Source organism: Aquarana catesbeiana, linkage group LG03 (genome assembly GCF_042186555.1).
Source record: "Aquarana catesbeiana isolate 2022-GZ linkage group LG03, ASM4218655v1, whole genome shotgun sequence".
Classification (NCBI taxonomy): Eukaryota; Metazoa; Chordata; class Amphibia; order Anura; family Ranidae; genus Aquarana; species Aquarana catesbeiana.
This window is the reverse complement of record NC_133326.1, coordinates 340,449,269-340,462,797: the sequence shown is the minus strand read 5'-3', so window position 1 is coordinate 340,462,797 and position 13,529 is coordinate 340,449,269. Positions and strand designations below refer to the sequence as shown.

Genomic DNA, 13,529 nt, shown 5'->3' with positions numbered 1-13,529 from the left:
AAATAGAGATTTCTTTTGGTGGTATTTGATCGCCTCTGCGGTTTTTATTTTTTGCACTATAAACAAAAAAAGAGCGCCAACTTTGAAAAAAACGCATTATTTTGTACTTTTTGCTATAATAAATATCTCCATTTTTTTAAAAAAAGCACATTTTTTATCAGTTTAGGCCGATATGTATTCGTCTACATTTTTTTGGTAAAAAAAATCACAATAAGCGTATATTGATTGGTTTGCGCAAAAGTTATAGCGTCTACAAAATAGGGAATAGATTTATAGCATTTTTATTATTTTTTTTTTACTAGTAATGGCGGCGATCTGTGATTTTTATCATGACTGCAACATTATGGCGGACACATCGGACAATTTTGACACATTTTTGGGACCATTGCCATTAATACAGCGATCAATGCTATAAAAATGCATTGATTACTGTAAAAATGTCACTGGCAGTGAGGGGGTTAACACTAGGGGGCAATATAGGGGTTAACTGTGTTTCCTGGGAGGTGATTCTAACTGAAGGGGGAGGGGACTGACTAGAGGAAGTGACAGAGCATGGTTCCTAGCAAATAGAAACACACGATCTGTCACTCCTGTCAGAACAGAACAGGGAAGTGTGTGTTTACACACACTCGTCCCTGTTCTGTGTCTCCTGGTCACGATCGCTTGTGGCCGGCCGGCCGCCACAAGCATCGGCACCTCTGCTGTGCAGCGGGCGCGCGGGCGCCTGCTATCACGAGCCGACGTATAGCTACGACGGCTCGCGCAGGGGAGCCAACCTGCTGCAGTATAACTGCGGCAGTTGGTCGGGAAGCGGTTAATAGATCACACAACAAGGTTCATAAGACCTAAGGAGGCCCTAATTACAACAAGGGTTAGAATTATCCCCAGGACCGAGTTGTAGTACTAGACCAGTCCCTTAGGGGAATATGACACCTAAGCATCTATACTACGGAGGTCTCTACAGGAGTTAGAATGGTGAGAGGCGGTGGTGCACCCATCTTGCCCCAGACACAGCTTGATCCCAATGGGGGTGTCTGGAGCAAGGGGGCACACCCTGTCTTCTGAATACATAGCACACACTAACCAACAAACAGCTGCTAACTGAATAACGAGTTAGTGCTTAACGTTGTCTTATACATCTGGATGATTTAGCCCTATGTCAATAAGATGCTTAATGTTTTGTATTGTGATATTTATTTTGATATCTCTGTTCTGTTGATTTAATGAAAACCAATAAAAGCTTTAAATATAAAATGTAACCCCTCCCATAAATACCAATGTTGGAGGGGGGGTGAGTTAAAATGTCAAAATGTCACTGCCACTGGTGGTAATGGCAGTGATGTTTTAACCTACCACCCCCCCCCCCCTTTTGCATTTGTGGTTATACAGTGAAAGCTAATCCAACCCCCCTTCTGCATTGGTGGTCATGGGGGAGTAAAATTTCAATGCCACTCAATCCCCACTCCATCCCTTGCCCAATTGTTGATCACTTACCTGGTCACGGGCTCCCGCGCTGCTCTCTCTCCCTCCAGGCCGGGACTTTGCTTGTACTGTGAGGGGAGATAACTGCTCCCACAGTACAGTGTTCCTTTCAGTGACAGATGGTGGAACACAGAGAGTGCTCTGTACCTGGCATCCTGCTGCACACTCTTAACTCAGACCTCAGAAATTTATTTTGGGACAGCTGGCAAGCATGGTTTCCACCGCACTGTCCTATCAGTACGTGGAGGGACAGGCTGCTGTGTGGATGTACTGCTCCGGCAGCTGAAAGACTACACTAGTCTAGCTACTGTGCTGTTAATAGGTGCATGGGAGGGGGGTATAGTGTTGACCACCCTAACCCCCCTTTTCTGCACCCCTGGCTGTTGGGTGCCCTTGGATGCACTGCTGCTGTGTATTGCTCCTAGTTAACAGTCCTATTGGGCCAAGCTACAGAGACCAGATTTTTACTTTTTTCGAAATAAGTAAAAATTAATAAAAAATGAAAAAATATGCTGTTTTGAAGAATCACCGCAGATTTAAACCCAACAAACAAGATCAAAGAAGATCAAGGAATTTGAGATTTCAAATGATAGACCTTATAAAAATAAGGTCATTAAGGTATCAATACATAGATGACACCAGATATGATATAACTCCTTATGCAAGTTTCTTAGAAAAGCAAAGAAAACCTTTAAATGACTTTGTGAAATATTTCTTCAGCTCACTGTTCAACAGTCTAGATCACGTGATGAAAATATACATAAATTTTTAATGTGGTAATTGTAAGCGTTTAAGATATCTCTAAATCACCAATTGATGTGTTATATGGGCATTTTACCTGGAATTTCATCTTGTTTATTTGAAAACTAACGCACTGTTTCCTAAATACAATTTTTCCAACCACTGCCTGAACTTGATGAACAGTTGTCTTGTTTTTGTTTTACAGAGGAGCATCCTGATTGGTCATACCCATTGTAAAACTGCCAATCAGACCTATAAATCTGTCACAAATAGAGTGTGCTAATGATGGTATGTTAGACACCTTATTCTCTGAAGACTAGGCTGGAAGAGGAGAGCTATCCATTATGAGACAGGTTTGTTATTATAATTATTATTATTATTGTTTGCATATGACCAACAGCTTGCACAGCACTATTATAAGAAGACATACACATGATATAACTCATAATTACAGATAAACAAATATATGAAAAATTTGGAATCTTGCACCATTAAACTTATTTACAGATGATACGTGGACTTTGTCCTCGAAATGAGCTCCCAATCCAACAACCCAACCACATTGCAGTGTATTTTGGATCGTAGGAAGAAATCCTCACAAACAGTGGGGAGAACATACAAAATCCATGCAGATAATCAAGCTGATGTAGTAAAGGGGTTGAGAATCTTCGCTTGAAAAATGTACTTCAATTGTTCAATCATGTGAAAAGAAAGTTCTTGTTTACTGTTTTTATTTTATCTGTATATGATTGGATAACTGAAATAATTCTACACTCAATTCTCATATCCTTTAGTAAGTTAGCCTTAAAGTGGCTGTAAAGTCACATCTATTTTTTTTTATAATTCCTTTATTTACTGTACCCAAAAATTGCATAGTACAACTGAGGCAAGAGTAAAGAATAAATGGGTACAAAAATAACCAAAAAATATTTTTACTGGTTAGACATCAGGGTCTGCGTAACAATAACGAGCATACAAAAACATAAACTTCAGAAAGAAAGAAAGGATAAAGGAATGAGGTCAGCAGCCCCTGAAAGAGGGAAAGAAAAGAGGAATCTCAGAAAGGAATTTGACGCCAGGTGCCTAGCACTGAAAAGAGACTCCAAAAAACATGGAAACTCCAGAAAAGCAAAGTCACTCACCTGGGGCCATGGCCTAGTGAGTCTCAGGGGTTCATCCGGGTTCGCGAGACCTCACGCGTATAGGCATGGGTGTAAACAAAGTGTTGTCATGGCCTCCAGGTGTCCCGAAAGGGTCTCCTTGGGGTTGTATAAGGTGGCCGTTAGGACCTCCATGTCCCTGAGTTCATTCATTTTGGAATACCAAAGAGACTTTGAAGGCGGAGTCACAGATCTCCAGCACAAAGGGATACAAGACTACAAGCTGCATTCAACAGCTGGATCGTGAGAGAGGCCTATTATTTTTTTGTGAGGTGCAGCAGGCACGAAGTTATATCTATTAATTACTTAGATGCCAATAGAAACACATTGAATGGGAGGTCAAGTGGCTATATTACTATATTTTACTTTTATTTTTTGTATTCATATGCTGCATCATATTTCATTCGTATTCAATTTGTGTTGCTAATTTAATTTAATAATAAGTTGTCATAACAAATCTCTAATTAACACCCCTACAGTGTATAGAAACCCAACATCTGTTTTTCAGTGCACCTCACATTATACAGATATTTTTAGCAAACATTTTTTTTGTGAATCAGTTTTTTCATGTGGAAGGAGTTGACCAGTTGACTAGCTTGGACCAATGCAACTATGTATATACCATACCTGGCCAATACCCCTGAAAGATGCATAGCATTTTCTGAATTAATACAAAATCTTCTCTGATTGGGCGAGGTGGAGTGGCGAAACGGAGCAGTGACGTCACAATCTCTACCTCATCCAATCCGAGAATGCTTTGTATTCCTTCTATGCCAAGCACCCGACCTCCTGTGTTCATAATGCAATCGGCCGGCCACTGAGAGCAAGACCCGGAAACAGGTGGAGATCACTGAAGTAGAGGTGTCTACATCAGTAGTTTACAGCTTCCAGGGGCATCGGCCAGACATGTCATATACTTAGGTACATTGCTCTAAACTTGACCAATGTAGCTATGAAAACATATACAATGCCAGAAATTAATTTTTAAAGATTATTCAGTGTTTGGAAAATATAGCATTCTTTAGAGTTCAATTGGAATATTACTAGAGCAATTATGTTTTTCATCCACAACACTTAAACATAGTTTTATTTTATTGAAAAATGTTGTGTAAGAAACATCATACAAGATGTACCTTAACGTCTCCTTATGATTAGGTCATATTTGAGAACATAGCAATAAATATTTAGCTGTTGTGGCAACAGTGGACAGCAATAAAGCAAGTGTATACTTTACTAACTAAACCTGCCTATTAAGATTGTCTATTAAGATTTCCATTAGGTGTGTACTGATGTGCAGGCCAAAAAAATAGTACAGCGGACATAAATGTACTGCTATTAACCACTTCAATAAAGGGCACTTATACACCTTCCTGCCCAGACCAATTTTCAGCTTTCAATGCTGTTGCACTTTGAATGACAATTGCACGGTCATGCTACACTGTACCCAAGGAGATCGTACAATCAGTTTGTATAGTGTATGACCACCTTTATACACCTAAAATTACTAGTTGTGCTTTCAGTGCCATTAAATGGTAACAGCACACCAAACACAGAAGCAAACACACACATTTTGCCATGTGAAAAAATGAGTGGCAAATGCTGCAAAACGCACAGTAAAAAACACGCAACCCACAAAACGTCAACATGTCCTATAAGCCACATATAGCACAACCAATTTAAATCAATGGACTGCGCTATGTCACAGGAAAAATGAGACACAAAACTTTCACTCCCACTATGCTAGATGTGAATGGGGCCTAAAAGTGAAATTAGTGCGATAACACAAGAACAATGAGGCTTCATTCACATCTGTGCATTTCCTTGCATTTCCGAATTGCGCTGCACCATTCATCTTTGGGGTAATTGCTGTGTGTAGGGCAGCCCATTCAGGTGGATAGACTGCCCTATGTGTGATGAGTGAAAATGCTCCAAAACGCCTCCCCCCATCGCTAAAAATAAAAATAAAAATTAATGTGGGAATGCGAGTTCCCGCTATGCAGAGATGTGAAAATCATAAGCAAAAGATTGCCGCTCCAATCTCTCAAATCGTATCAAGACACCCGCCCTAATGGAACTCACAGGTGCGGCTCTGCACAAGCTTGAGGAAAGAAAAAAATCCTGGACGGCCGCACACCATAGAAGGCATCTTTATTGATATGAAGAAATAAAATCCAAATGCAGTCACTTCATATACAGGGAGGAACAGGTAAGATAGCTAACATGTTTCACGCCCCATCATGGCGCGTATTCATAGCTGAATGATTAAAGTTTGATCATGGGTATATATAGGGACTTCAGGTTTTGATAGCCAATCCAGAGATGGTCTCAAATAGAGACCTGCCCACATAATCAAACTCTAGAACGACACCCAAGAGATAGGAGACACCTGGGATGTGAAATTTAATTTTAAATCAAAAATTGAAGACAAGATAATATGACAATGTAATAATGCCTATAAAGGTCCAACAAACTAAGAAAGTTTACTAAGTGAACCAATGCGCATATATATATGTATATACATGTGCTAGACACATGATTATTTTTAATGTTCGCATTATTCAACTTCTCCCATTGTGTACATCCATAACCTTGGAATGAAGACCATGATAAATACTAAAACAATATTAAACAATAGCAAAGTACAAAGTAACAACACTAATTTTCAAATTATAAATGATAAATTATCTCAAAGGAAAACTTGTGTATAAATGATGATCAACAAAATTCGTAAAAATGTAAAACATGCTGAAACCATACAAAATCGCAAAATCGCAAAATAACATATACAAGAAATTGATGTGAAAATACCAATAATCCTATTCCCAGCACTATCAATAATGTCTTGGTAACTGCATATATATATATATATATATATGTATATATATATATATATATATATATATATATATATATGTGTGTATATATATATATGTATATATATATATACACACACATCATCCTGAAATATATAAACCTAATTACATTTGAAAATTGTGTAAATAAAACCTTAATTTTAGTTTAAAAATGATTATGTATAAATCATTATTCCCACATAAATCCATGCACTCAAAAAGAACGCAAGCCCCATTCGACGACATCTGGAATCCATTCATATTGGATTCATAAACAAAAAATATATCTCAAATTTGCAACAAACGGCCAAGAAAAAAAGAGAAGAAAAAGACAGAAAATCGTCATCCGATGGGGAAGCATTTAAATGGTGCATGGAAAAGGTGGGAAAATAAAGAGGGACCCTAAAGGAGTTATGTGAACATCTTTTTAATAGACTAGCTATATGTGCTAAATAACGTAAACTTCAGACGGTGGTCCAAAATTTACAGAGATCTATAAATGTTACCTGGATGGCTATGCATGGAACAGTAAACAAAGAGCAATGATCTCGTTGTACCTGTAATTGCTATGGGAAAGGAGGGCACGCTACTGATTTTCTCAGTTGAATCTCAAAGAACCCTAGAAAATCAACAGATTTTGTGTGGATAGATGTGTAGGAGATATAGTCTGTCTATACTTGGTGCAATAACATGATTAAGATGATAATTTTGTTACAAAAGCGATAATTTAAACTTCCAGGCTCAAAGTAGATCACAAACAGCAATGAATCACCAAATATATATAAAATCGCAAAAAAAAAAATCACAAAAAAACGCACAAATCGCAAAAAGTCGCAAAATCACAAAACATCACAAAAAAATCACAAAAAATAAAAAAACATCAAAAAAATCAAAAAAACATGGAAAAATACACAAAATTGATCGCTAATCGGAAAAACAAAGAACAAAAAACAAAAAATCGAAGTGAGAGATGGCTACTGAAAAATAGAAACCAGGGAGCATTACGTCATATACTGAATAAATTTAGGCTAAGGTATCAAGATAGACACACATGTATGTGAAATATTGTGGGAGTCAATGTGACCTAAATCAATCAATATGTTATTTGGATTAAATTGGGGATACACATGGGCATAACACGGTACGTATCTATTGATAAAAGTGGGACACGTCCCATTCAAAATTGAGGCCGGTGGGACATCTAGTATTTAGATTAAAAATCCACCGAACCTCTTGTTTGCACAATATGCCAAATTTGTCCCCACCTCTAGGAGGTTTAACAATTTTTTCAATGTCTTGAATGGTCAAGCTGGAAGTATCCTTGAAATGAATATCAATCCAATGACGAGCAATGTTAGTGGCATGTTCCTTCTCTATGTCATAGAGGTGATCGTAAAGACAATCCCTTAGTCTGTGAGTGGTCCTGCCAACATATTGAATAGAGCAAATGGTACATGTGATGACATAAACTGTGTAACGCGTGTTACAATTGATGAAGAACTGTATGATTTGCCTGTTGAAGTAGATGTGACAGTGTCGCCCCTTTTATGAAGGGACAATATGTGCAAGACCGACCACCGCATCTGTATGTTCCCTTAAACTCCAGCCAATGAGCAGTTTGTTTTTTGCTAATGTAAAGGCTAGGGGACAAAAGTCCATCTAAAGAAAGTGCTATCCTGGATACTGTACGTATGCCTTTATTTAAAATTTGAGAATAGATATGATCGTTAGACAACACTGGCAGATATTTGGTAACTATTTTCTAAATTTTATGAAATTCAGCACTGTACGGAGTGGAAAATGTTGGAACAAAATGGGATTTTTCTGATCTATTCCGTCTACTGTGGTTACTGGGTTTGTCCATTAGCAAATTGGCCCGAGGTGGTTCATTTAGTAAACTTTTTTAGTTTGGTGGACCTTTATAGGCATTATTACATTGTCATATTATCTTGTCTTCAATTTTTGATTTAAAATTCAACTTCACATCCCAGGTGTCTCCTATCTCTTGGGTGTCGTTCTAGAGTTTGATTATGTGGGCAGGTCTCTATCTGAGACCATCTCTGGATCGGCTATCAAAACCTGAAGTCCCTATATATACCCATGATCAAACTTTATTCATTCAGCTATGAATAAGCCCCATGATGGGGCATGAAACATGTTAGCTATCTTTCCTGTTCCTCCCTGTACATGAAGTGACTGCATTTGGATTTTATTTCTTTATATCAATAAAGATGCCTTCTATGGTGTGCGGCCGTCCAGGATTTTTTTCTTTCCTTATGCAGAGATGTGAACAGGGTTTGACAGCTGAGTGTTTCTGTCCACTCCCTCCTATGTACTTGTATAAAGATGGCCATACACTATGCAATTTGATTGTATATTTAGTGAGAAGGATGATCACTGATTGATTGCATTTCATTTAATAAACATACACCTGGGAGTAGGAGGGTGGATGATGCAGGGTGTGCGCTAATGAGATCAGCTGGTCAACTCCTTCCTGTGTCATGACCTACAGTCTGTAAGATAGTAAGACAGAAGCAATAGATATGTTTTGAATCATGGATGGAGGACAGTAAGGTATGTGTCTGTAGATTTTATGGAAAGCTTTGATATTTTTGCAAAAAAATGACATGAATGCTATATTGGTGCACAGGGGAGCTGGAATTTAGAAGAAAACAAAAGGTGAACTGAGCCTTTAACCACCTCAATACAGGGCACTTACACCCCCTTCCTGCCCAAGCCATTTTTCAGTTTTCAGCGCTGTCGCACTTTGAATGACAATTGCGCAGTCATGTTACACTGCACCCTAATTAAATTTTTATCATTTTTTCCCCACAAATAGAGCTTTCTTTTGGTGGTATTTGATCACCTCTGCGGTTTTTATTTATTGCGCTATAAACAAAAGAAGAGGGACAATTTTGAAAAAACACAATATTTTTTACTTTTTGCTATAATAAATATCCAATTTTTTTTTTTTTTAACAAATTTTTTCCTCAGTTTAGGCCGATATGTATTCTTCTACATATTTTTGGTAAAAAAAAATTGCGATAAGCGTATATTGATAGGTTTGCGCAAAAGTTATAGCGTCTACAAAATAGGGGATAGATTTATAGCATTTTTATTATTTATTTATTTTTTACTAGTAATGGCGGCGATCTGCAATTTTTATTGTGACTGCGATATTGCGGCGGACACATCGGACACTTTTGACACATTTTTGGGACCATTCACATTTATACAGCGATCAATGCTATAAAATTGCATTGATTACTGTGTAAATGTGACTGGCAGGGAAGGGGTTAACACTAGGGGGCGCTCGAGGGGTTAATGTATGACCTAAGGAGGTGATTCTAACTGTGGGGCGAGGGGACTGACTGGGGGAGGTGACCGATCGCTGTCCCTATGTACAAGGGACACGCCATCGGTCTCCTCTCCTCTCTGACAGGACGTGGATCTGTGTTTACATGCACAGATCCACGCTCCTGCTCTGTTACCCTCGCGGGTGCCCGGCGGACATCGCGGCCGCCGGGCATGCGCACCGGGTTCCGAGCGACGCAGCGGGCACGTGCGCGCGCCACCGGCGGCGCGCGCGAGCCCCCTAGTGGCTCGGGAGGGCGAGGACGTCATATGACGTCCTCCCAGAACAACAGAAGCCTCGTCCCGCCGTCATATGACGGTGGGTGGTGGCTTAGTGGTTAAAGAGACCATTAAAAAAAAAAAACAGATGCAAGTTTATGATGCAGACACCTAGAGGTACCTATACATAGACATACACTAGTAGATTTTTGAACAAATGAAATTCTACTAGTGTATGGCCAGCTTTAGACGCTGCTGTTACAGCTGAATCCAAGGCTTCTCTGACAGGCAGAGTGTCTGAACCTCTTTAGATTGACAAAGCTTGCCCTCCCCTTCTTGTGTTCTGTATATTCCTATTGTCCGCTGATGTAGTTCATTACACTAATGGACAAATAGGAATATGTGAGGTCTTAAAGCGGAGTTCCACACAAAAATGGAACTTCAGCTTTTCGGAACCCTCCCCCCCTCCAGTGTCACATTTGGCACCTTTCAGGGGGGGAGGGGGGTGCAGATACCTGTCTAAGACAGGTATTTGCACGCACTTCCGGCATAGACTCCCATGGGAGTCTATGCCTCTTCCTGTCCCTCCACACTGTCTCCTGGGAAACACACAGCTCCCAGGAGATAGCGGGGACCAGTTATGATGCGCAGCGCGACTCGCGCATGCGCAGTAGGGAACCGGGAAGTGAAGCCGCAACGCTTCACTTCCTGATTCCCTCACGTAGGATGGCGGCGGCAGCTGCCGAGAACCGAGCGGGTTCTCGGCGTCGCCTGCCGACATCACTGGACCCTGGGACAGGTAAGTGGCCATTTATTAAAAGTCAGCAGCTGCAGTATTTGTAGCTGCTGGCTTTTAATATTTTTTTTTTTTTTGGCGGTTTAGGTGGACCCCCGCATAGCCACAAGTGCTGACATTACCTCAAGTTATCAGAGTTTTATCTGTTTTTGCTAAGAATTAATCTACAATGCGTGAGCAATGACTTATAACCAACTGTAGTCACTCAATGATCTTTAAACATTTTTAGAGATGCAGCTGATGCTTGATGCTCTTACATACTAGAACATATATGATGGCTCCCATTCATTTCTGTAGTTATTACAGTGTATGTTAGGCCTGCAGGAGACATCTGGTGCCAAGAAGTATATGAATGTTTACAGTGTTTATGCGCAATATAACTACTTCTTGATAGAGCTGGATTCATGAAATATTTTTTACACTTTAGAGAGAAACTGTTACTTTGCCCATTAACAGCAAGGAGCAAATGTCTCCAGATAGGCCACATAATCCCCCAGCAAGGTATACTTACTGATTCACACTCCCCTGCCACCTCCCCACTGCAGGAGTCCACCCTGAGTAAGGCAGGCCATACACAGCTCGGGCGGTTCAGCAGGAACAGGCTGAGATTAAAAGCGAGTATGGGCAGGCTGAATGTATCAAGTTGATCAATCGATCAACTTGGGTACAACCAGCATGCCGGGTTTTACCTGAGATTATTGCTAGCAGCTGCTATAGCAAATTTCTATTCTGCAACCTGTGGCCTCCTAAGAGTGACCATATACACTTTAATTTTATTATCCTATTGATTAACAAATCAGCAAATAATCAAATAGACATCCCTTCCATTCTAATCAATTTAGACCTGATTTAGATTTGATTTGATCAAACTGAGTCAATCAGCCAGGACAGAAAACGATCAATCATTTTGCAACGATTGTATCCTCCTACTATGAATCAAAATACACTTCACTGTGTGTGACATATCAATCAGTTGGGTTGTCGACTATAGATCAATTATTTTTATTGGGAGAGATTGATTAGCAAATAAATCAATCATTTATTAAGGCATGTATGGCCCTCATAAGTATCAGATGGTGTCAGGGCTACCCAGGTGGAGGATGTCACTGACCTCCTTTCCCTGCCGATTGCCTGCTCAGGCCCAAACACTATCACATGGGAGAGGTCACTCTGGCAGCCCTTTATTCCTGTCTGTGACCCCAGTGGGAAGAAGATTCCCTCACTTCCAGTCCTTATGACACTGGGGCAACAATTAATCCCATCTGCCGTGTGTATATATACCCCATGATCCTGGTATCATTCTTTAGAGCATGCAATGGGCTTTCATGTAAAAGAGATCCAAGCAGCTCTACAGCCACCTGATCACTTTTACAGGTGGTAGAAGGGTATCTCTCCCTTTCCCAGGCTCTCTCATCCCACTGGGTAACCTGGAACTCATGTGAGCTAGGAAGACTGTAAGGAACTTCCGTTATTTTTCCTCCTCTGTGATATCAGAAACTGGAAGCAATGAGGAGGTTGTCAATTCCATTTTTGGCTTGTTTGTTTACAAGATGTTAATGGCTTGTATAGCAGATGATCAAACTGATCTCAGTTTGACTCGCTGCTTTGGAGGGCAGTGGCAAGATCTGGGGTCTAATATTACCCAGATCTTTCTATATAGAGGACTTGTCGTGGCCCATTTTATCACAAGGGATGTTTTTCATCCTTTGTGATAGCAATAAAATAAAAAAAAATAATAAAAATGAAATAAATACTAAAATGAAAAAATTGAAAGCGCTCTGTCCCCCGTGGTTACATGCAATTTTAAAGCATGACATATTAGGTATCTATTTACTCAGTATAACATCATCTTTTATCATCTTTTACCTAAAAATTGTGTCTCTGTGCACTAAAAGTGTAATAAAGTGTATTCTTCCTGAAAATTTGAGTTAAAACACTGCACAAAAAAATTGCAACACCCACCATTTTATTCTCCAGGGACTTTGCTTTGAGAAAATATATGTAGCACTGGTAGATTTCTAATCTACTGCTGATAAGTAAATTTAGTGGGTTACCTGTTCATACATAGTCACACTTTCCTCTGTGCCTGAGACACCCTCTGTGCCTGTGGGTGTCTCTTTGCACTGTGCCTGTGGGTGTCGTTGTTACTATGGGCCAGTGTTGGAAAGGCAACACGTCGAAGTGTATGAGTGGTCCTCCGAGTTGCATCCTGGGAGAGGGTATTTATGGGACAGACGCCATTGAGGTCGTTTTCTGTCCACCTGCTGGCCCTCCTGGCCGACAGGTATGCGTTAAGAGTACTACCTCGTGGTCCTCCGATTGGGAGGCCCGCGTCGCTGCGGCGTGTGGGTGGGCCCAGAAGCCTGTCTGGGGCCTACCACAGAGGAATGGTCCTGGGCTGTCTATCCTGTGTGAAGAAGCTGGACAACTGAGAAGATCCCAGGGGAGGACCCGTCATGGAAGGATCATGCAGAGTCTAGCCTACTTGTTGCCGCATGAGATCCACCACAGTGGATAAACTGGGAAAAAAACTGACATTGCCAGATCCTCGGTTTTATTGGTGATTATGAACAGAGAACTTTGGGGTGTATAGTTAGACAGTGTCAGTGTTTAGCGATCTTCGTGGTCAAAATATAATGTTCATCTCAACGTTTCTAAATCCAAAGACTATTTGCTAGCTGGATTTTTCCTCATTGAAAGGATGTGATTTACCTAAAAAAAAATAGGGATGGACTTCTAAAGTTTCTTTAGTTTGTTTCTTTAAAGATGGGAAGAGAGTGTCATTCTCCTGCTGGAATGAGACTTTGCTCCCAAACTGTTAGGGATATTGTACATATTTGGTGTGTGTCTAACTTTGTTTTTTTCAGGAGCAACTGGATCCTCCATCAAGCTGTTAGGATTTTCAGCTAGATAGATAGTGGGGTT

At 40.2% G+C, this 13,529-nt stretch overlaps 1 protein-coding gene across 1 annotated transcript in view; it reads left to right on the top strand.

Annotated features, from left to right (window-relative positions):
- The window catches only part of LOC141132295 (sulfate transporter-like), a 72,700-nt gene that overhangs the window by 40,438 nt on the left and 18,733 nt on the right, over positions 1-13,529 (top strand). The window contains exon 2 of the mRNA XM_073620557.1: positions 2,429-2,576. Within this exon, the coding sequence (XP_073476658.1) occupies positions 2,568-2,576 (9 nt within the window). The 5' untranslated portion in view covers positions 2,429-2,567. The remainder of the gene's footprint in view (positions 1-2,428; positions 2,577-13,529) is intronic.